The sequence below is a fragment of the Coturnix japonica genome, chromosome 15 (assembly GCF_054131305.1).
Source record: "Coturnix japonica strain WE chromosome 15, WE-NBRP24, whole genome shotgun sequence".
In the NCBI taxonomy this organism is placed as follows: domain Eukaryota; kingdom Metazoa; phylum Chordata; class Aves; order Galliformes; family Phasianidae; genus Coturnix; species Coturnix japonica.
In genome coordinates, this window is record NC_140677.1 from 1,629,427 (window position 1) to 1,654,471 (window position 25,045).

The window sequence follows — 25,045 nt, forward strand, 5'->3', positions numbered from 1 at the left end:
TTTTGCTTTATAATTCAGTTAGGATGAAGATATGGGCAAGGACAAGACTTGTCCATGCTGTTCTGGCACTACATCTGCAGAGTCTGGGGTGGGGATGAGACTCAGGAAAGGGATGGAAAACAAGAATTGGGAATTTCAGTCCTTGTATACGGCACCTCAAGCCCAGGACAGGAGCTCCTTCATTCCTTTGGCACATGCACTATGAACAGCTTAATAGAACACTAGGATCATGAAGGTTGGAAAAGACCTTTTCAGGAGCAGAGCCGGGGCTGCCCTGCTGTGTGGGGTGAACCGGGCCCCCATTATCAGGGCCCTACATGGCTGTACTCCATCCCACTGTCTTTGGCTTTGGGAAGGAAATCACTACCAAGCCTGGGGGAGGCCACGGTGGCACTGACCTCAAAGGCACTGCAAGGAACCTGCATTTCCATCTCTTCCCAGCAATTACATGGAACAACCTTTGGTTTCTTTCTCTTTCTCCCACTTCCTAATTCCAGGGCTGTGGTGCCAGCTATGGGCACACAGTGATGGCCTCCCTTGGCCCTGTTCCACCAGGTGCAGAGCAGCTGTGGGCATCTCAGGGCGAGTCCAGAGATGTGGGGCTCTTCAGGTTGGGCTTAGACAACCTATAGCTCTCATCAGCTCCAGATAGAAGTGAATGCAACCCGCATCACTCTGTGCATGACCCTCCTAAGCCCTAGAGATGGGCTGTCTTATTTGAACGGGTCTCAGTGGCTGCAGGCATTCAGACCAGAGGCAAGGAGGGCACGGCCAGCCCAGGCAGACACACTGCCAAGGCCCATGCTAAATTCATGGGCATGGGGAGATGTTCTCCTCAAAACCATGGAGCAGTTTGACCATGAGACACAGAGGAACCACTGGGAGACGTTCTGCAGTGTGCATCATGCAGGTGGCTGTGCCACTGGCTGGCGGTGCTACTGGTGGCTTATGAATAATGAATCATTGCGGGATTAAATTGCTGTGAAAACTCCTGTGGTGCGTAAATAGACACAAACTGCCATTTTTAATGCTCTCAGGTACGCCAGCACGGAGGGGATGCGGCTTCCTTCCCGTAGGGTTGATGTACACTACGTCGTTCCTCTCATTCATAAGTAAAAGTTTCTTACAGACGTAACAGATTGTGTTTCCATCTCTGTTGTGTAAAAACAGCAGTACGGACACAAGCGAGATGAAAATCACAACATGCCATCTTCAGAGTTGTATTGAAACACATGGAACAGACACTAAATTCCGCTCTACTGCCTTCAGATCCGGCGCTCTGTGTGTTTACTTAGTGCCAGGGATGGGAAGGAACAACAAAATTATCATCTGAGAAAGCAGCAGTAAACAGGAGTCGGTTCCATCCTCTCCCTTAGGACTGAGCACCGCTTCCAGGCAGAGGAAGTGCTCTGTGCGAGAGCTGCAAAGTCTTTCCTGAAATGACACAACAGAGAGAAAGAGAAAAAATATATAGAGAGGATGCAGCGCCAGGGTGAGAACAGAGAGCAGGGGAGCAATAATGGGGGGGAGAGAGCCAAGAGATGGCCCCAAAGTGATGCCCTCCTGGATGAACAGCCGCCTGCAGCCTGGCTGCTGCTGCTGCGGGTGCTGGCAGGGAAGCACCTGGCCGGCAGTGCTTTGTGCTGCTGTCAGCCCGTGTGCCCAGACAATGTGTGCATCCTGGGATTGTGACCTTGCTGGGTGCAGGATGGTTTTCCCATCTTGTGGTTATTTTTGACATTTCAGAAGGTTTTGCTGTGTTGCACTGGGACAAACAGCTTCCATTTTTCCCACGAGGGAGCACAGAAGAGGCCCAAGCTGTGAGCACCAGCAGCTGCAGCAGCGCACCGAGCTACCTAGGTTTGGTGCAGAGTTGCTCTCATCTTTTTCTTTTCTCTTCCAGCCTTACACAGCTTCATTTCCGAGGGTCCCACTCACACGCAGAACTGCAGCTGTGGGTCAGTTCAGGACTGCGTCACCAATGTGCACAGGGCTGACTTGCTGTCTGACCATGCGTGTTGGCTGTGGTGTTAGATGGCACCTTCAGAGCATTGCTCCATATTTGCCTTTCCTTCCTCAGCTAACTCTAAACCCTGACCAAAAAAACAAGCGGGTTTCTGAGCTACGTGCTGACGAGACTCAACCACTCAGGCTGGCAGCGCGGTTATGAAGCTCGCAGTGCAGCCGAGTACTGGAAAGATATTTGTCACTGCAGATTTTGCTTGTCATCTGCAGAGATGACATGCAGATCTCCCCTTTGACAGATTGATAGTCATTCCGAGATGCACCCACCCACAAAAACCACAAACATGCTGCTTTACTCAAATCTTTACTTTAACCACTACTTTGTGATGCAAAACTGGTGGAGTTTTTGGTACTTTTTGTTAAAAATGAAGTCTTTGTAGGGGTTTTCCAGCATCCCTTCTAGTTACTAAAAACAAACTGACATTAGCGTACTGGATGGGACAGCTCAGTTTACTTGTGGGTGGTTTTGACACTCATCAAATTAACGTGTTTAGTCTGAAAGAAGGTTGTGAAGGTAGTAAATAATAAATTGGGCACAAAAAGTGCTGCATCTCCCATGAGGTTATCATATATCCCTCCGTTAAAATGCCAGCTTCCCCTTGCTGGAGGGTTTGTACGGTTGGACTGGATGATCTGGGTGGTCTTTTCCAACTTTAATGATTCTATGCTGTTTTTGCCCCACTGACCGAGTTGACATGTGAAGGAGGGTCACTGCTGGCCACGATGGACCTGGAGGCACTTTGGGACATCGTGCTGCAGCACCTGAGCACCACGGTGATGCTGTACGTTGGGCAGCCGCGGAGATGTGGGAGAACACCAAGGGAGCACACAGCGCAATGTCTGCAGGTGCTTATGTTGGAAACGTAAAAGGGAAAGTACTCCAAATAAGTTTCTCTTGTTCAGAAATACAATGGGCAATTTAAAAAAACCCTATTAAGTCTGTGTGTAGGAGCATTTCCCATTCCGGGAGACAAGTTGAATTGTTACACGGAGCTATATTATGACTCTCCCGACAAAGTATCAATCAAGACTCCATTATGTAAGGAGGGATCCATCACACGCACCCCATCGCGAGTCCCCGCCGCGAGTGCCGCGGCTGCAATCCAGGCTCCTTTGTCCTGCCCTGTGCCAATTTGCTGCGGAATCGAGGACAGGGCTGGGAGCTGCCATTGAGTTGTCTCGCGGCCACAGCGCTGCGGCTGTGCTTTCTGAGCAGTTATTTGCATGGCCTTGATTAGCACATCACCTGCTTCATTAGCGACGAAAATTCTCATCCACACATTCAGCCATTCATGCAAATTGAAGAATACATGGAGATCCTTCCCCTCGAGGGCTTTCCATTATTAGAAAAATTGGTAGATTCTTTTTGTTCCTTCCTCTTCTGAAGGTCACTTTCATTTTCACCTCAGAATGAAAGTTCTTGTTTAAAAGACGACATGGTCGTGTTCCCAAAGTCTCAGGTATGACAGCCCTGACTCAAACCCAGGCTCCAGGCAGAGCCATCGCAGCCGCCCACCAGATGGGTGGAGACGCCCAACTTTAATCTCATTCTTGAGCTGCCACCGGGATGTGTCACCCGCACCACTCTGTGCAGTGGAGGTCAGGAAGGGGTTTTCAGTCACAAAGTTTCCAGTGCGAGCCCTCAGCCTGTGCGCTCCCAACCAGCAGCTGCTCCTCTTGACATCCTCTGCACGGGTCATTGCATCCTCTCCAACAGCACCCGGAAACCTTGCTTCCTTTCCTAGTCCCTGCTTCCGACACCGTGCAGTTCCAGCTCCTCACAAGTCACCTCTTCCCACACCTTAAATCCTTCCTGCTGCCCTGTTGGCCCCTGTGCCATGTCCCCACCACTCTGCTGAAGGTGTGACCCAACTGTGGGGGTCCCACAGGTACCCACACGCACTGGAGCGGCTCCGTGTGAGCAGCACCCGGATCCTTCCCTCTCTTTTGCACAGACCATGGACATACGTGACTGTGGGCGGAGGGGAAGGGGCTGTGAGGTCCAGAGTTGTGGGTGCCTCATCCCTGGAGGTGCCTGAGGCCATGGGTGGGCCCTGCACAGCCTGAGCTGCGCAGTGGAGTCCCTGCCCACAGCTGGCAGTTGGAACAGATGTGCTTGCCAGGGTCCCTTCTGTGATTCTATGAACGCGCTGGGGCAGGGAGGTGCTGGTTCCTCCTGGCCACTGCTGAATTTGGGTTTTGCATCACAAGGAAAGCGTGAGCTCTGGCTGTGGTCTGCAGAGCGAGTTTTGTTCCTTGAAGGAACCCGCTGAATTTCAGAACTGTTCCCCCCAACCAGCAGCGCGCACCAACATCACCATTTGTGGAGGGTTTCCCGTGACAGCTCATTTCTGATGTCTGAGAAAAACCGCTGCGGAGATCTCTGCTGGGGTGGACAGCAGGAACCTCACACCCACCACATGGTGCCAAAGAGGTGACGTTCTGAGATCCCAAGAAAAGGCCGACGCAAAGAAACCATATGGATGTCATTACAGATTCTCTTATTTGGTTCTGAAATATTTTCACTTTCCAGTCCCCAAATTGTGAAGGAAACTTTTCGTAATTTCAATAGATAACCATATTAGTGGAGAAGACTCCCTGCGCTGTGGGGCAGAGTCTGTCCCGAGGTGGCTTTCCCAGGGCTTGGGGAGCAGCTGTCCCAGCTCACCCCGCAGCCATGGGGTGTGGAGCTCAGCCCAGCCCAGCCGGAAGGCAGAGGCAGAAGAGCTTTAGCAGCCAAATAGTGCAAGAAGAGAAATTACAGTGTGTGATGGCTGCACACAAAATTCCATTGTCAGAATGGATTTCTAGAAGTGAGTGCTGCTTGCTGCTGGAGGGGAGGAAAGGACAGGACAGTGGCTTCCTCCGTGCTGCCAGAGGGTGGCTGTGCTTTGCTTCCAGCACTCGGCTGCAGCTGCAGCTACAGGGAATAAAATACCACTTTTTGCAGCTCGCCACATCTCCTGGGAAATGAGAACTGCACATGAAAACACCAGGTTTTGTGCAGCTGGCTTTCACACAGATCACTGCACAGACTGGGGCTCGTACTTCTCGCTGAAGTGCCTGCTTGCTTTTTGCCTTTTTAAGGCAAAGATGAAGCAAGGCAGCACAGCTGTCCCTGCACAGGGCACACGGGAAGCTGCTGCCTTCCCACAGCGCACACAGCCTCCTCCCTCTCACCTGACTTGTGGGAGACACCAGGAAGCCTGGCGGATCTGCGTGTGTCTGTTTGTCCCTGCATGGCACGGAGGGAAGGAGTGAGTCAGCTGCATGTCTCTACTGTTCGGAGAAAATGAGATCCTCCTCCCTTTATTGCACAACCCCCGATAGCAGCTGCACGTCACGTTCCCTGTGCATGCACCTTGCTAGGAGCTGGTGGCTGCAGAGGAGACACCAACAGATCACTGGGACGTGTATGGAAATGAGGCGTGATGAAGAACTCTCAACCACCAGCAGCTCTCTGGCTTGGAGCCACTGCTCAGGGCTCCCCTCCAGCACGGGATGTGCCCGGCCTGGTGCTCAGTGACACTCCATGGTAGTGAGACGTGTCCCTTTCAGATGGTTGTGTGCAGATTAAAGGTGATTCATTGTACCAGGTAGCTCCTGCAGCAGTTGAACCAAATACACAGTCAGCAATGCTCTGTGCACACTGTGTTTGGAGCTGGAGAAATCTTTTAAAGCAAAACAAGAACTCCATCACTTCAGCCTTAAGATGACAAGCCCCAGATATCAGCGCTCCATATCTCAACTGCAGGACCTGGAGCACGTTTGCATGTGGCTGCAGAGGGCCCAACTGGTGCCGTTGTTTCCAGCCCCATCTGTGCCCCTGGAGCTGCAGAGGGATGGGCTCAGTCCTGCCCTGCAGCCCCCCCTGCACCACTGACCCAGTGCCCATGTATGTGGCAGCACCACACGCAGCCCTTGGGGTGGGGGACAAAGCACAGCAGCCCGTGACCACGTGGGATTTTGCATCATTTATTTAAATACCTATATTTATGCATTTACAAATTTTCATAGCTCTGTTTGTAGCTCTTTTTTTTTTTCCTTTTTTTCTTTTTTCTAGACAGTATTGCAGAGAAGTCAGCTTTTGTAAAAGGAGGTCCATGTATAAAACAATGCAATGGACTGGAGAAAACAAAAGGCTCCTCGTACTTTCTAGAATCAGAAACCAAACAAAGTGACCAAATGGAGGGAGAGAACGGGGGTTGGACAAAACAACCTCAGAACAGTGGCTCTCTCATAAGCATTACATATGTCAGTGCTCACCTACGGTCCTAACGGGATCAATTGGTGCAATGCCTGTCTGCAAAAAGCTCCGGCAGGCACGGAGGTTTCTCACGGAAAAACAAAAGGAAAAGGTCTGCAGTGAGGAACACAAAGCCTGGGCAGCCTCACGACGGGGCTTTGTGTCACAGCACAGAGCGCCTGCAAGAGGCTGCACCGACTCACCAGCAGTGCATGCTCATCCCAAACTTCGTTTTGCATAAAAAGTTCCCTTTAAGAAATCTCATCTTTTATAAAACCCAATATCTGAGCTCTCTCAGCCTCTGAAGAAATCACTTGAAAAAATACCTCTTCTTTTCCCCCTTTGGAAACTTCAAAAGTAAGGTTTAGTTTTAACTGATATCGATTTAACAGCTCATGGATTCCCAGCATCATCCCTGGGAGGAAGAGGCAACAGATGTGGCATTGCAAGATATTTACACACATGGTACAAAAATGTCCAAGGGTATGAAAAATCACCAGTAACACGATTTTGCAGCAGCCTCATTTACACCGGTAACTTTATACCATTTATTACATTGTACTAACACACCAGGTTCAAAGATGTGCACTCCCTTCAGGGCATTCAGGAGTTACAAATATATTGTGATTGCATAATTCATATTGCACAATTGTATAAAAACATAAATACCAGCTATTCTATTCTTTAAATACAAAATACATGTCACGTAGTCAAATATTCTTTTCAAGTGCAATTCAGGTGCTCTCTTCAGTCCTTCCAATAAAAAGGCAATTTTGATAGTTTTGGCACAAGCTTAACCTCCGGCGTGTGCCAACAGTTCTAAATTACAATACGTATGCCCCAAACTTTATATAGTAGCAGTCATATACATACAGTATAAAAACAGGGTATTTACAAGATGAACTAAACGTACACGGAAGCAGCCTCAGTGGTTGGATCTGGACTCGGCGAGCGTTATTCACGTTGCTGCGAGAGGGAGAAGCGACCCTTCTGACTTATGCTGGTTGCTGTGGGTTCACATTCATGGGAGGAGGGTGTCCTAGGAGACCGATGCGCTGTTTCTGCTTCCTCTGTTCAGTCATCTGGAAAATTAAAAAGTTTGCTCATTAGGCCAGGCCGCTTCCTGTGTGTCAGCGCACAGAGTGAGCCACCGGCCAGGGCAAGGCTCCTTCTGAAACCCACTTCTACAAATCACGCTCTCCCACCCCCTGTGCCAAGTGCTGGCAGATGGAAAAGGCAGCTCCCGGCCTCGGGAACTCCTCAGGGAAAGCCATGGCTTTGCTTGTGTGATGGAGCTCTGCTTGCAAGGAAATGGCCCTTGAGAAGCTGGTGGCATGCATGAGTTTGTGAAGAAATTGGTGCAGGAACGAGCACAGGTGGCTGCCAGCAGCTTCCCAATAGGAACACTTGGTAACTTGGACAAGGCTAAGGCAGGAGGGAGGCAGGGGGTAGAAAGAAAGGCTGAGCCTTCACCCAAGGCTGGGGGTGATGGACAGCTGCAGCTCACATCAGGACAGGACAAACATCCCTCCTGACCCCCTAAAGGCACACCTTGCCATCACTGAGTGATGTTGGAGTCACAGCCACCTGAAAATGGAGCTCTCTTCACCAACTGCCTCAAAGCAGCTTGCCAACACGCAGCTGTGCCCTACCCCATGGCACAAACATGTGGCTGCAACTGTGCCCCTGCCACAAAACCACTACGGCCCCATAAAGTCATCTCATATTCAAGCATGAGAAGCCACACAGAGCATTCTGCTTTATGAGTTAACCTTGTGCCTTAATTTGGCATTAAGCTCTGTGATAATGAGACAGATAACACTGTTTTTTTGCAACATCTACATCCACAATCATGTAATTTTTGCCATTTTCAGTTATTTAATTGCAGACGTTGATCAACGGAATTGATTGTGGGAGTAATCAATTGCAGTATCAAGGGGACAGTATGTTCACACATTACTCATCAGCAACACACACCTGAATGTATTTGCCTAAAAACATGCATTTAGAAGCAGCAGATCCTCCTTCCCCTTCACTTGGGGCCACTCTGAGTGCCAGGAGCTGGAGCCCACCATGGGAACATGCACTGGTCAAACCCAACCATGCTGGGCAGCTCTAGAAATGCACTGGATGCTCCCTGCACACACTGGCTGTGGTCAGGCTCCCAGGCAAGCTAGGTGTGCAGTCACATCCAATTCTGCACCAGGGAAAGGACTGAAATACAATGGCACTCCTGAAACCATAATTAAACATTATTACAGCTGGTGCCTCACTCAGTGTCTGACCAAAGGGGAGGCAGAACTGTCGTTTTTCTGTTACTTTTTAAGACAAACTGCCGCATTCTCACAAGGATGGGTCACACCTCGCATCCTCGGTGACACACTTTTGGAAATGTACGTTCACAACAGGCTCATGGGGCTTCACAGGCAGACAGGCGTGGGTGCAGGGGAGGAAGGGCCTGTGCACAACTCCACACATACACACGCACCCCTTCTCTGCTGGACCTCCTGGAACTGTTCTCTTTCTCAGGTCACCCACCAACTCTATATGCAAAGTGGCAATGAGGGCTTCTTTTAAAAAATATCAATTTAAGTGAATTAAGTGCCATGATTTCACTCAACTAGTGATGTGACTCAGAGGGTACACTAAGGCACACGTGAGATGTGGAGGTGATCCGAGACAGCCAGCACAATTTCACCAAGGGCAGATGGTGCCTGACCCATCTGGTGGCCTTCTGTGGTGGAGTGACGGCATCGGTAGACAAAGGAAGAGCAACTGATGTTGTCTACCTGGACTTGTGTGAAGCTTTTGACATGGCCCTGCACCACATTCTTATCCTTGCCCAGAGAGGCTGTAGATGTCCCATCCCTGGGAGGCATCAAGGCCAGGCTGGATGGGATCCTGGGCAGTCTAATATAGAGGTTGGCAACCCTGCCCACAACATGAGGTTTGGAACTAGATGACCTTTAAGGTCCCTTCCAACCTAAACCATTCTATGAGTCTATGGAATAGAAACAGAAACAAAAAAAAATAATGAGAAAAGTGCAACAAAACAAGACTCGATACTTTTCACATTCAGAGGCACATGGCTGCAAGGCAGAACAGTTTGAGCCTCTATCACATTTACCTGGGGAGAGAATCTCCTGCAGAAGTTTGATGGCTGCAGTGACCTCACGCCCAGCTTAGATGCCAACAAGCTACATATGCTTTGTAGGGGAGCTGTCAGCTACCAGAGGGCCAATGGCATGTGATTAAACACCAAAACGCAACCAAGGCTCCCAAAGTTCATCAGAGTCAAGTTGAGCTCTCAGATAATGGTGTGTAATTACGTAGATGCACTCTGCCTAGTTCCAAAGGTTGCTTGTGAGTTGGAGTTAAGTCCAGAAAGGAGAGCAGTGCGTGTGCCAGATGCACGACCAGGGCACCAGATCCATGGGCACGCTTAGAACACGCCGCTTGCAGCGTGCCAGCCCTCACCTGCCTGGCTGTGACTGCTGGGCACAAGTCAGGTTTGGAGGACAGAGGTTAAGGGTCTTGGTGATGTCACGGCACTGTCTTGAAAGAAGCCAACATCTACTGTGGCTGCCTCATACTTACTGAGCGCTGGAAAGGACTTCTGGATGATTACATCTAATCCCCTGCTGCTGCAGACAATTCTGTCGTAGTCTTTTTGCACAGAATTAAAATGATCAAGATTTTAATGGCTCTGTGTGCATTTCTCTCCTTTGTGAAAGCAGGCATGCCGGATTTCAGTTTTTAACTACTGTCTCCAGAAACCTAACGAGCTTGAAAAGCAAATGAATGAGAGGTTTGCCCTCTATTTAATTGCAATAAAATAAATACAAATACAAGTTCCCTGAGCTGGTTCCTTTTCCTGGAGACAGTTCCTAATCAGGAGGAGGGACGTACTGGCTTTGTCACATAATTGGAACATCCTGCAACTTAAGCAGGGTGCTCTCAATAAAGGTACTTAGGGGAATTCCTAAAAGCTATCACAACATTAATGAAGCTGGTTTCCTCTTTTGCTTTTACAGTCAAATAGCTCTTTAAAAGCTAAATCCTTCATTCTTATTTTCACAAAGAGTAAGAAGGGTTTTTCAGTGCTTGGGCAGCCAAGAGCTGCAAGCTTTAGAAATAAATGCGTTCCAATCCAAAGCTGGCTTCAGCCGATGGAAAGACTCCTGTTGTCTGCAGACCACTTTGAGTCAGACCCTTCAACAGGAAGACGTAAGACACATGTTTCAAGATAATTGTTTCCAGGCAAAAGAGCAAAAATGCTACCCAGCGAGTATTAAAGCTCAGACAAAAGAGCAACTGCCTCCATCCTCTGTCCTCAAAACCAACTGGAGCGAGGGGATCCATGGCATAGCGTCTGAAAACTAATTACAGCCAAGAGCAGAAAGACTTTCCGCTCTCAACCTGACACTAATCCCTCCCTGTGCTCTGCGGGGTGCTGGGGAGAAGGGCCCGGCTCCATCAGAAAGCAGAGCATGATCGGAAGTCAGCGCCAGGATCGCAGTCAGCGCTGTCTCCCAAAGACCATCTTCATAAGGATAACTTGCTTACGCAGAGAGCGGGTCAAAGTGTAGCAGAGATGGGAAGCAGGCGTTGGAATAATATTGAAGAGAGTTTTGCAAACTATTCTGCAGTAGGCAGATCAAATCTGAACAGGCAGCGATCCAAATCTGTTGACCATTTCTGCCCTGCACAATGCTACCCACTGCCCTGGGATACAGTTGTGTGTATGCCTGCTATTCATTTCATCCAGTGCAGCTATCTATGTACACACAGCGAGCGGAACCATCTGGCTCAGGTTATTAATCCATAATGATAAGCAAGCAGTCACTTTGCTGCCACAGACGGCTTCTACCAGGGCAGGCAGAAGCAGTTTTGCCTTTTATTTCCACTTGGGTTGTAACCCACGCAGACATGAAGGAAAGCATCGCTGTCAATGAAGCATCGTGTACAGAGAGTAATAACTGACAGTGCAGTTCAGTTCATTCACAACTGGTAAGCCTCTGATCAGCTGTTACTTCACCTTCACATTATCTTAAATAATCCTTTGTGAACCTCTCCCAGAAAGAATAATGTTTACCCAAATACACCTTCGAACACCGAAAACTATTGATCTTAGTTACACACAGGAAGGAGTTGGCCAAAACTAAAAGTTAACACAAAGTCTCCAAGCTCTTGTTTCACCAACAACTGCTGCACTGAAATACTCCTCTAAGGTCCGTGCAGTGTTTGAGTGTTAAGCGGAATCAATGCGTGCTGCAAAATAGCACTGTGGGCAGTCTGTGCTGCAGATTAAAGCATGACAGTAGCAAACCTTTATCTGCACGAGCAGCACAGCTCTGACATGAAGGAGACCACTGCACGCTAACTGCTCAGGCTCTTCTCCAGTTTCTCAGTGGGTTTTGAGGTCCGTGCAGCAGCGCTGCACTTCTCTCACTATCACACCCTCTGACTCTCAGGATCACACCAAGGTCTCAGGGGTGAAAGCTGTATTAACAACAAAACTGTAAACAAAGATACAGACACGGGCTCTGTGCATCAGCAAAAGCTGACTGACATCAATGCCAGCTTTGATTTTTAGTGCAAGTTTTTCCCTTTGGGAGGTGTCACCCATTGAGTTAGCACAGCACTGACAGGCAGGTCAGCAGTGGTGCTGGTTTGGGAAGGTGCTTTTTTTGCTCAGTGCTTTCCTAAGCACAAATTACTTTAGAAGAACTGTGCACAGGGTTCACAGAGTCCATGGAGCTGTAAAAACCCACTTGGTGGAACAGGCTTGCAGGAGCTGAGCTGCCCGTGGGCGTGTGACCTCAGGCTGGCTGCCAGCTCTGCTCACCCTTACCTGGTCTTTCAGCTCTGACAGCTGCCCAGAGAGGTTGGTCACCAGCTTCATAGTGGACTCCAGCTTCTCCTGCAGGTTCCTCAGCTCGTTCTGCTCTCCCTCCGAGTCGCTGCTGACGAGGGACATGGCTCGCATCCGGGGGAACCAGTCCAGGTTTCGCTCCTGAGAACCAGGCACAAGTTCATAATTAGCTCTTACCACATGAAAACCTGCACCCCAGCGGCTCGGTGCACACATATCTTTAATGCCACGCTGGGACATTCCTCAGATACATAAGCTCCACAGCGTTTTCATTTACGTCTTACTGGAAAGTCTGTAAAATCACCCACTGGAGGCAACGAGGCACTTCAGATGCAACTACTGAAAATTAAGGCTGCTTCTTGATGGCTTTTCCTTCCCAGCAACTCATCCTCCCCAGCCATTTCTTTCTCAGCACAACACACAAATACCAGCCCATGAAGCAGACCCCATTTTAGTGTCTGCACACACAGCCTTCGCCTTCCATGTGAGAAATCCACAGCCATCGTACACTTTTTCAACCAGCCTTTGCTGAAGACCTTCTGCTGATAAAGTTGGATTTTGACCAAGCAAAGTTTGGCTGTGCTTTGTACTGAAAGAAAACATGCTCTACCTAAGAACACTTTTACAGATGAAAAACTTTCTTTTAAAAGAAAACAAAAGAACATATCTCTACTATGACCAGCTCTTTTGCTCTAAAACATAAGACAGATTAAATTCTAATGCACTGCTGACAATCAAGCCTGCCTTCAGGCCTGCAGCTCTCTGGTACTCCAGGTTTAAGTTACTGCCAGGAACTCAGCAGAGGCATGAGGTTTTATTAATATGTACACAGAGGCTCACACGTACACTCACGTACACACCCATGACGTTAAAAATAAAAGCGGGAACGGAATAGAAAGCCACAAGAGAGGAGGAGGGGTAAATCTTGACACCCTGAGCTTTAACACTGGTTTCCTATCTAGTCCGGCTCTCCTCCCACACTAGAGATGCTCTCTGGAATGGATGTTGAGGTAGCACAGGGTGAGGGGATGTGTGCTCTCACTGCCCACCCTGCAGCAGCTGGTAGTGCTTTACATGGACCAGACAGACCAGCAGCAGCCCCTGGGATCAGCAGCATCCCAAACCAGAGCTCCATCAGCCATGCTGGTTAATTGCAGCCAAAATTCACCACTTCCACAGGCCAGGCATCACGACTTTCTCAAAACTATGGTGTATTCTTATGGCACTGTAAACTTGCTTTGGAGTTCTGCCATTATCCCCTGCCTAAACCTCTAAATCAACCTCTCCCCCCATATCTCCATGCCCCCCTCCCTCCACTCTCAGTCTTTTCCAGGAACATCCACACTGCTTAAATCAGGGCTGCGCACCTCTACAGAGAGGCACAGTCACGGCCTTTCTGCAATTCAGATCTCTTGCCAAGAATCATCATCTTAAATTAGTTGCTTCTGATCTGCTCAGAGTTTACTACTGCAGAGATTAAAAGGCATAAATGAGGCCCTTTCCCATGCAGTGCAACGCAGGATTCCCACGTGATGCAGAACTGCCAGAACGGCTTTTCTCCTGATCCCTGTTTACAGGGCAGATGGTTTCTGCTAATAAAAGAAAAATATATATATACAGAAAATATGCCTTTATTGTGACAAGTGCCAAAATATTTTGGACTTCAGGGAAAGACAGTTCCACAACTAAGATTTAAGAGCAATGGGCAACAGCTCCCTGCGTTCTTCCAGCAGCAAAAAGCACTCAGGATGGACATGTGGGCACACATTGCTTGTGCTCCAGCCCAGCTCCTCTACCAGAGTATCTCCTCTTCCTGCCCAGGGAAAATCAACTAAAAACAACTGTTTTCTGCTGTCCTCAATGCTGAGCATTTTCAAGGATAAAGTAAACGAGACTACACTGCAGTTTACATTCACCCATCAGTCCAGGTGCCCAGCTCCACATCCCAAAGCTCGCAGGCTGACACAAGAGCAGAGCCCTGCAGCTCCTGCCCACTCCTCGCTCACTGGGGGAATATTTGGCATCACTCCCCATCAGGTGAGCTTTCCATGCCCAGAGCACTCCCACGTGCTCACCCATCTGCTCTGCTCATGGAACATGATGGGAGCAGGTCCTGGGGACAGCAGGTTTTACCTACCTTTACCTGCAATGTTTTATTAACAAATCTCCCACAACCTTTTCCAACGTCACTCTGCGATACAAGCAAAGAGTAGAGCTGCTGCAGGGCTGCACCTCCATCACTGCAGGCAGGGTAGGGCAGGGGGCTGATGGTCTCAGAGAGCTGTGAAATCAACCTAGCAAGCACAACAGCACTGCCAGCTCCCACAGGGCTCTCAGGGTTTCGCATTTACTGGCTTTCTGAAAGCCCCTGCTCTTCACGTCACCGAGGATGAGAAATCTTGGCTTTCTCTTGAAAATACGACAACGTGCCTCTCTAGTTCTCATGGCTATGGTGAATGATGGAAAACAAAAACGATCCCATGAACTCCCCAAGCTGAGGAAGGCTGAAGGAAAGGAGACAAGGGTGATGGCTTCCCTTTGCCCTCAGCAGCAAGGGCACAGTTCACACCTGAGCCCAGGCTTGGCACTGCTGCTACACCTGCTCTGTGTGAAGAGGTTGGTGTGGGCACCCAGGGTTTCCTGTGCACAGACAGGGAAAGGGCTGAGGGAAGTGCCTGTGCATCACTCCAGCCATATTGCTGGGCTGGACACGGCCCTCACTCCTATTCCTGGTTCGTGCCACTCGTAGGTGCTGCACAAACTGGGTTTACAGAAAACCCAGAGCTGCTGCCTGGGAAGCAGCACAGGGTTGTCCATCCTTAGAGATGGGCAGCTGTGCTGCAGAGAGGCACCACTCCTGCTCCTCCCCACACGCACAGCCCCACATCTCTTCATGCTGCCTTCATGGGAAACCTTCAGCCCACCCTTACAGCCTGCCTCAGCTCTGCAGAAAGGAGCTGGGAGCCTGGCTGTAAGCAGCTTGCTTACATGTAGCATTCCGTCCGAACAAACGCCTGCACTCTGGCTGCTGAGGGGGTCCTGTCGGATAAATAAATAACGATGCCTAGGGCAGAGCTGGTGGAAATGGAAAGAAGCAGGAATGTGGAAAGGTCACTGCTGGGAGCCCGCGGGGCGGTGAGCAGCAGCCAGCCCGGCTCCCGGCCCCACGCCTGCGGCAGTGCTCGGCGCAATTCAGGGCTGAATAAAAGATTTATATCTCCATGATCTAGTTTCTGCTGAACTTTAACTGAACAGCAGGGTGCCTTTAAAGATGAAGCCTGACATCTTTTACTTGAGGTTCGGTAGCTTTTTTGTTTTGCTAAAGGCACCGAGCATGCTACGAAATGCAAACCTCCTCCTTGATCCCTTTTTCCTGCCTGTTGGTCGCACGCCGCCCGGCTGCTGGCATCCCACATACCGATGCCGTTATGCACTGTCTGCTGTGGTCCTCCTACAAGCCGAGGCACCGCGATCCTGGTGTGCACTCAGCTCCCTCTTCCCGTCACAGTCGCAGCTTCCTCTGTTTGAACAGACGAGCTGAGTGCAGCCACTGACGGAAGCTGGCTAACCGCAAGGGCTGGGTTTCGGGTTAGCTCTTTTCTAGGTAAAGTTGGAAAAGTCCCTCTTGTAAGGCAAATATCGTTAAATCTCAGACATGGGGGCGATGCTGACCGGCCTCTTAAAACATCCACGATTGGAAATTTAAATAAAAGAGGAAGCTGCGTTGCATGATGCAGATGCAATTCATTCTGAGAAGTGCCTGCTCTTCCCTGCTTCTGCCGAAGAGTTTATTCTAAGAAGGGTTTCTGAGGCAACCTCCATGCGGAACATGCCAGGAGATGCATTAGCTCTGCTCACGAGCCGGAGGTGACTGTGCTCCGCTCGGCCTCACCACGGCCCCAAGGAAGTCACCGCTATTCTGAGCCTGTGCTCAGCGCTGTGCCTCTTATTTACAGGGTGCTGAAAGGCTGATTCAATGCTCGTCAAAACATAAGTTCCGATAGCCTGCCCGCTGAAGAGCGCCTGGCAGGGCACTGCTTACTAAGGGAAAGCAACTGCAGTGACTTTCTACTTGTCACATGTCATTAGAAGTCACGCAGTTAATAAGCAGCTTTCTGGAGCACTTCAAAACTGAAAAGCTCCGTGCTTTTTTCTGTTGTTGTTGTTGTTGTTTGTGGTGAGATGAAACTCCACTTGGTTCTTTCTTGTGCTTCCTGGAAAAAGCCCCACGCCGGGTTTTTCTGCAGAGGGCTGAGCATCGCTTCTTCCACACCAAAGAGCTCTTCTCACCTCTCTGTGCTGCCCCCCCCACTCCCAGCTAAACATATTCTCAGGTCCCTCCCATGTCTTTAAATTTGTGGTTAATGATACAAAAAATATTTCTCCTTTTTTAACATTTAATTTAAATACGGAAGGGGTTTTTGCAGAGGCCTGGAAGGCAGACACCATTTCCAAAGGTGGGAGAAGGCCGCATCTGTGTGGGAAACGACCCCGCCGTGCATCCCAGGAACAGTTGTGCCCAATGACTCACTGCAAGGGAACGCTCTGTTTATCAGAAGCGAGGTGAGCTCTCCCAGTGCTGTGGAGCAGAACGTGACTGTGGTGCACGACCCGGTGGGAGCTCTGCAGATCTCCCAGGCTGGGCAGTGCCACCTCTTCCCAGCAGCTCAGTGCTGGTTGTTTGGATCTAGATTTTAAGTGAAGTAGGACGTATTACATCACGATCAGCCGGGCAGGACAGAACAATTAAACACGCAAAGTCTAAACAAACAGCTGCTGGCAGCAGTGCTGGCCCACCTACACTTGCTCAACACCTCCGCTAAGAGCCCGCGCAGCCTCTGCAGTGCCCGCAGCACGGGGTCAAGGCCTTGGCAACACTTCTGGGCCAGGGTAGAGACAGTGATGGCTCAGGAGGAGGCCATCTGCTCAGCGATAGCTCAGGGCAATGGTCACTGCCCTGTGACAGCCTGGGGGGCATGGCCATCTCAGCACACGCAGCTCCTCAGGGTTATTGGTGCTTCTCCCCCTCCCTCTGTCCCGGCCAGGCTCCAGCAGCAAGGACACGGCAGCACTGCACACGTGTGTACCTGCAAGCGCTGGGATCCAGCCCTGTTTGAACACATTATGCAAACAAACCATTACACGGAACTGCTCTGAGGTATGTGCTGCTGTTTTTGCCCACCCAGGCCCTTTTTCTGGCACACGGAGTCTCACGGGGCCCAGGCAAAGACTGACAGGCTTACAGGGACACGAGGCTGACACTCCCACTGTGTGCTGGGGGCATGAGGCCATGGCTTGAAGAGGATGCTGAGGGCAAGGGGGAAGGAAGGGAAAGAAAACCCACAATGGGAACAAAGTTTTGCTGGGCACTGTTAGAGAGCAGCAAGGCTGACAGCCCTCCCCATATGCTGAATGGGTAACAAGGGAAGGAGCACGACCATTTCCCCATGGCTGCAGACATACCACACATTTAATTGCAAAGACCACGCTCCCTCCAGCTACCACCCTCTGCACCTTTGAGCTTTTTGCAGGCACAGATCTGCTGCAGGGCATGGCCCTGCCCAGGTCACTTATCAGGGAGAACCAAGGTCTTGGCCACATTAGGTGGAGGCCAGCAGCAGGAGCCATTGTGGCTGCACACACAGGTCACACCACCTCGCCGGGGATCAGCACGCTTCTGGCCTGCACCTTACCTCATGCTGAGGGTGGGATGAGGAGCTCAGCTATCAAAACCAAAGCTGCAGACCGTGCCTATGACGCAGTGTTTCCAGCAGCCAAGGGCCTTCTGCCAAGTGCACCTCCTGGCTCTCCTCTGCCCCTGCTATTATTTGCTATTTAACTCTGTAATTATATTAGCTAACCCTGGTACAGTATCTCAAGACACGGCTTGTTTGGAAGGCAACGTACCACCAAATTAAGCCCTGACCTCCTTGGTCCAGCTCTCTGGCTTGCAGTCAGTGCCCTTTTGTGCCGGGAACTCGGAAGCCCTGGGCTCCCCATCTGCAACCAAACAACTGCACACAGGTGATGTGTATGGGCTGCTCTCCCCCATGCCCATGGTCAGCCCAACATAGACAAGTTTTTTATTCAGTATTGTCCCAAAGTAGAAGATTTCCAGGCACAAACTGCACACAAATGTAACTCAGTTCTAGCACTTTCTCATATTAATTCCAGCTGTACACTCACTAATCACCAGTACTGAAACCAGACAGCCCCTTTCCAAATGCATTTGCTACTTTTAACTGCCACAGGGGCCTCAATTCAAACCCAGCCTTGGGCACCTCCAGCTGAACTTGTTCAGTGCAGAACCTGGGGACAGCAACCCCTCAAAGCCATCGTCATTTGAGCCTCGTGCATGTCCCGAGTCACTCCTGTGAGCACGACAGCCACGGCTGGGTGCTTCAATCCTTCAAATCAGCTTGAACTTGCACTTCTGTGAGAATGTAATTCTAAATCTTGAGGCTGCTGAAACCTTGCCTTCATTTATCAGGAGCTTATTCTTGGCAGAAATTGCAGGCTACCCTGGATATTCAATCATAAGGAACACTTTCCAACTATGGCGTGGCCCACAGCTCAAGGCGAGAAGAAAAACATCCAGTGCTATCTGCAAATGCCCAGTTTTGTACACAGAGGTTAACTTGGGCACAAAAGGAAATCCTTAGTCTTCATCTCCATTCCAAATTCATTTAAGGCTATCTGCACCATCATTTCTATTTATAAATGGTTCATTTTCAAATGACAACACAATCCAATTTAAAGTTCAGGGCTTGGCGCTCCAGATCAGGACATGTGAGCTTGGGCAATCCCACACAGCGCTCTGCCACGGTGTTGTAACAGAGGTTAATGACATGTATCCTTGGCACCACACTAGATGAAGGTTTCTGGAAATTGCAAGAGCTAGTTAGGAAGTTTTGTGTTACAAAGTCTTCCAAGTCTTCTTTTTAAACTGTTAATATGCATATCTGCCTGCATAAAACCACTCAGCTCTTACCTACACTGCTCTGAAGGTATATATGCAAATCCACATTTTAGCGCATGCAAGAGTTCTGCATGCAAATATTTGCCCATGCAAGAGACAGCGTACTGCAGCTGCACACACAGCAGCTTGTGAATGCACAGAAACATGATGTGGAGACGTGCTTCTCTGTGTATCAAGCTTCAGAGGGAGAATTTATTTATTTTTACATATGATAAATGTCTGCAAACAGCTGTTTGTACAGAGCTGTGCCAAGGCTGGGAGGATGGCTGTGCTGAAGGGGCTGATACCAGCAGGGCCACGGCAGCAACCGGGGGCAAATGCAGAGAACTGTAAGAAGAAATTCTCAAGCCTGAGAGGATGGGCAGATAAGACACTTAAATGAATTAACCTGTAGGGAGTTGCACCAAGTTCACATTAGTCATTTGGGTGTGGATGTCAGTGTCTGGCCAACACGATAAGCGGATCCCCCCACCTCCTACACACATACTATTATTCAGACATCACCTGATCTTCCCTGGTGACTACAAAGCAACACAGCAGCTGAACCATATGCCTTTGTTCCTGGGAAACACAAGATGCACTGGCTACCAGCTCTGCAGCACCATTAGCATACCTCCCAGATAACCACTTTTCAAAAGGCACTGATCCATCTTAAAGCCTCTATCTTAAGTGCACATCTGCAGTGATTTAGCCAGATGAACACAAGCTAGGTCATCAGAAGGGCTTCAGAAACGCTACAAATTTAAGCTCATCTCTGTCACCACCAGAGTTTTTTCTCATATCCTAGGGTACTTTCTGTGCTATTACATACATCTTATGAGACCATTCAAGAACATGCTTTGAAGGTGATCTGCTTCATGCCAAGCTTCTGCATGCCACCTCCTGAAAACCATAAACTTATCAACCTTGAAAGTGCTGGTAAGAACTTCAGGACAGCAGATGATTCACTGCAGTAGGTAGGGCGTGGAGGCAAGCTTAGCTTTACATCAAACAGAAGCAGCCACCGCATCTTCCCTCTTGCATTTCTCCAGCATTTTCCAGCTAAGGTTCCTAATATCTCTTGCAAGCTTTACATCACGTACCATAGCAGGCACGTGCTCACCTTATTGGTGAAAGTAAATATCCCTGTTTGTGGGGGTGATGAATTCCAGGGCTCCTATCAAAAACCCTGACTTGTAGCTACATGATGGTGCAGCACGGCTTCCCACGGCACAGCACACAAACAAACAGCTCCACCACCAAACAGAAACCCGAACAAAAGCGATCTGAGAATTGCAAGCACAGACTCAGAGCCACACTTGTCCCATGGGACAGAAAAACGTTATTGACAGCACAGTTACAAATCAAAGTCCTGAAACACAGCAGGTTCCATTTTGTCAGATTTGGTTTTTTTCTTACATGTTTTGAACATGTTTATGGTGTTCAAAACACATCTTAAGGTCTGCTTCCAAGTTTGATTATTGATTTGTTTCTGCACATTGCATTTTAATTTGACCAGCCCCTACCCATGAAGACAATCCAAATATCACCAGAGACCTGCAGTTAATCATTGATTTTCATGGCTACAAGACACTTTCTGCCTGGTCAGCTTCCTGCAGGATGAAGTCTGGGCAAGATTCAACTCTGTCATATCCAGGACAGGGCATAACCTCAAACTTCTTACAACAGACCTTTTTTGTTATTGTTCTTGTTGTAGAGAACATCAACATTCAATATCAACCTTAAGGCTTCTGAATGCTCACTAACTGGCCAAAGTGAAGCTGAGTGGGATTCTTTTGATAGCAGTGTTTAAGATATCCTTAAAGCACTGTACAGCAGCACTTGGTGCACTTACAGTCTGATGGCAAATTATTTCAGTATCCTAAGTTCTGTAGGGCTTTCTGTTTGTTTGTTTTCTAATGTCCTCTGCTGCTGAAAAAAACACAAATATCGAATGGCAATGGCAAATTATTTTTTTTTCTTTTATTTGTTTTTAACAGTTGCCAAAAGGCAGAAATCCAGGAGGTTTCTATGGATATTGTGTTGGGAGTTGGAGCAAAGGTGAAACATATCAAGGCGTACTCGGTAATCACAGGATGACTTGGAGCATTTTATGCTTCCTACTCTCAGCTACTAAAATGGGTATAGGTTTCAGTGAACAATGGTACAGCGTAACAGCCCATGGAAGAAGACTGCCCCATCTGCGTCAGCATCAAAGATGTTACAGTGCCACCTTCAGTCTGAAAACGTGGGGAAAAAACTCCCTTTTAACTAACCAAGAAAAATCCTCAGGAAGGCTTTCAGGGAGAAACTGGGAACTGCAGATGTCCAACAGCCACAGGTTCCCATTCACACTGTGTACAATACAAAATGAACCACCTCCAGCAGTGCTGAATCTGAATCTCTGGAACCACTGACACCCCGAGGGCTCCTTCTGCACACCCTGCCCTGTGGTCTGAGTGAGGCAGCCATGCCCCAGGCTACCACCTTTGGCAAAAAGCAGGGCTTCTCACTTCCACAGAAGCACTGAAAAGGTCTGATATAGAAAAGCAGACCACACGTTTTACCTTCAGATTTTCTGGAGTGAAAAAAGAGCAAGTGAATTATTTCAATATTCAAGAGCAACGGAAAGAATCTATTTCCAAGGCTCTAAGAACCCCAAGTTCTCAGTTTAAAACTTCTTCACCAAACACCAAAAGGAAGAACTGTGAGACACACTCAGAGCCCACAGCTGGGACACACCACTGTGCAAAGTCTCACCTGCACAAGGCACGTGGTCTGAGCAGAACTGACCCACATTCCCACCAACACCTGAACCACCCACTGCTGACACTTTACAGATGGGGACCCCAGCAAGTCTTCCATTTTTCAATGCTTATCGCGATCGCATTCAAGGTTGTTTTTCAGTTCCTAATTTATACTTTGAAATAATAATTTCTTAATCTAGTGTCAGCCAGTTCGAGTGCTTTTTAAAAATAAAGTATTTTGAATATAATATAGAAAATAATTCTACAAGCAGCAGCACTTTAAAGAGTGCAATGCTTCCTCCCAAAGCAGTGCTTGCAGGCGATAAACAGGCAGCTGGGCAGAACAGAAAGCAGCAGTGATGTGCTTCGTTATCTCACTGTGCTAATCCTCCATCAGGTGATTGCTCACAAGATTTCTTTAAGCCCTCATTACAGAGGCAGAAATCCAGAACCAGGACATACACGTTAGTGACCCCGAAGTAACATATCTAACCTCCAGGAGATCTGGGGGATGGGGGGGATTTGCATTCTGACCAGGTCCAGGCAAATCGCCATGTAACAGGAGGTCGTACCTCCACAGCAAAAAAGGCAGAGGCAGCAGACAAATATTCTGCTTTTATTTGGCTGAAGGCAAATAAATAACCAGCTAAATGTTCTACATCAGAAACAGCTGATGCTAACTGGCCGGAAGACAGACAAATCAGTAACTGGGGGTTAGGAGCTAATTCCAGGAGCTCTGAACCTGCTGCTTGGCAGAGACACAGCTTTTAACTCACTCATTAAAAAGCATTAGAATTGAGCAGGTATTAATTTTAGTTTCTTGCAGTAATAAGCTAAAATCATATGATGGCAAATCCTCTGAGCCAGTTGAAATCATTTATACTGGGATGGCTCATAAACTGTTCTGTACTTCAGACACTCCCACCAACCTCACAGTGCTCTTTCAAACAGCAGCGCATGAGTTTTGAAAACAATGGTTTCTCTTTATCAGATCTAAAACCACAGTGAGTGCCCTGCTGTCACTGCTTGCTGCCTGGGCACACACACGGGGAGATGCAGGCACTGCAATGCACAGCACTGTGCTGCACACACAGCCTCCTCACAAGCAGCCCTGCCTGCACCACCCGCTCACAGCACACTGCAATGTGCTGCCACACACACATCATCTCTGGTCACGTTAACTTGCCAAGTGCATTGTCTTTAGAAGGTGCTTCCAGAAAGAAAGGCATTGGATTAAACCTATTAGCATAGAAGAACTCTTTCTCCAAGTTTTTGCTATAGAATAAATATAAAAACACAGAGTACTACATTTACCAGATGTGCCAGTAGATTGGTCTGAGCTAGGAAAGAAATGGACAGTACTCCAAACTCACCTTGATCATTTCTGCCACATAACTTTCTGGTCCTGTATATTCCGTTGAATCTTTCACTTTCACTAATACAATAAAGCACAAATAATGCCACATGTTGTGCTCTTCTTTAATGTGCTCTTCAAAGGTGACCGTCTTGTTATCAAACTTATCTCTTTCCAAACCTACAAAAGTGACACATACACAACTCTTAGTATTTACAAACTGGGACCAAGAAAATGAGTTCTAAGAACAAAACTTCCATAAGCTGCTGCAGTTGTTAAGTCACAGCCACTCTTAAATGAACACTGAATGGCCTAAACTCTCTGACCAACAGCCACAGTGCAGTGGGAAGAGAATGAGAGGAGGTGGGGGGTGGGGGTGGGCACTCCAGACTGACTTTGACAGAGTCACTCTGTACTACGTGTGTTTCTACACTTACCACAAATAAAGCAAGTTGTTTTTAAAATCTCTTCTTTCTTCTGTTTTTCACTCCTTAAATCAGCAAAAGTATCAATGATCACACCAAAAATCAGGTTAAGGACAATAATGATGACCATGAAGAAGAATAACAGATCATATATCACTCTAGCAGCAAAGAGAGGTTCCTGCAAGATACGTATTTTAATTATTAACAACCCAAATACGTGTACAGAGAACCTTTACAATACACTTCTTGAAGTTCAGCAGCAAGAGTATGCTGCCCCACAACCCCTCCCTTCACAGTCTCCATTTTTGATGCTCTCCAATGATATCTTAGAACTCAAAGCATTAAGTGAAACTCAAGTGCAAGATCACAGAGAAAAACCAAATTACTCAGCTGAGTATGCAGTCACTACCAAGCTGCTCTTTCTGCTTGCTTGGTCCAAGTCTGTGCTCTTCTCTCACATGCAGAAGTTTGCCCTCTTCACCCTGCAAGCTGACTCTAATTGTATTTGCACTTAATCTGGTTATACATCAATAGCTTACCAGTGTTAATTATAAACTTTTACTGAAATTGAAATAGTATTCATTTATCTTATCAAATAAGTAGTTTTGAAAGAAACAGGACACTAAAATTAGGCTTAGCACCATTCACATCACATTCATTACCTAACCTCCATTTTCAGAGCCATCCGAGCCAGATAAGCCTTAAACTTTATTTATGAATGATAAAGCTTTCAAGTCTTTTTAAGCTGAAAATAAGGCCAAATATTAAAGAACACTTTGAAATTGCAGACCATATACTTCTGTTATCTCATATTAACAAAGCAGGCACAGGGCAAAAATGAGACTAAAGAGGTCCCCTTTTCCCTTGGCTGCAAGGTGTAAAGCATTCACTCCAACCAAGATTGATCCTTTGGTCTCCAATGTGGTTTTGGGGAATGACGAGAGGGAAGAGAACCTGAGACTCCAGTAGGTACCATCTGCTTCTGAAACAGCCATGTGGGCTGCTCTGGGTATGAAGGTCTTCACTCTGCAAGAATGGCTCCAAAGAAGATCCTTCCTTTCCCAAAGTCTCATCTCAGTTCCCTGTTTTACATATCTTACCTTTCCAGCAACATTCCCCACAGAAGCTCATGCTAATAGCAAGGTAGCAACTAGCATTGCAGCTTTATTCTGCTACTTCATGTTACTCTTTCTCTAGCTCATACCTCTCTTACTTCTTCAGTTCCTGAACTCCCAAAGCACAGACTGTTGGCTACACCTGTTCATTTGGACCTCATTCTAGACAGCCCTCATGCTGAAAAAGGTCTCATTTTCTAAGACAAAAAACACAGTTACGAGCTTATTTGAACTGGCTGCTGCTTAATTTAAGACAACTGAGATTTAACTGTATTACACGGGGAGAAAGTGTGGCTCCTT

General features: G+C 48.1%; 1 protein-coding gene across 19 annotated transcripts in view; it reads right to left on the reverse strand.

The window, feature by feature from the left end:
• Positions 1–5,984: 5,984 nt before the first annotated feature.
• Positions 5,985–25,045, reverse strand: part of ITPR1 (inositol 1,4,5-trisphosphate receptor type 1) — a 148,517-nt gene continuing 129,456 nt past the window's right edge. For 17 of the 19 annotated variants that reach the window (XM_085516109.1, XM_085516119.1, XM_085516118.1 and 14 more), the window contains 4 exons: positions 23,643–23,808; positions 23,225–23,385; positions 12,126–12,287; positions 5,985–7,353 (listed from right to left, as the gene is read on the reverse strand). In XM_085516109.1, coding sequence (XP_085372235.1) covers positions 7,267–7,353; positions 12,126–12,287; positions 23,225–23,385; positions 23,643–23,808 — 576 coding nt within the window. In that variant the 3' untranslated portion in view covers positions 5,985–7,266. The remainder of the gene's footprint in view (positions 7,354–12,125; positions 12,288–23,224; positions 23,386–23,642; positions 23,809–25,045) is intronic. The other 2 variants (XR_014934536.1, XR_014934535.1) reach the window with 1 other exon arrangement.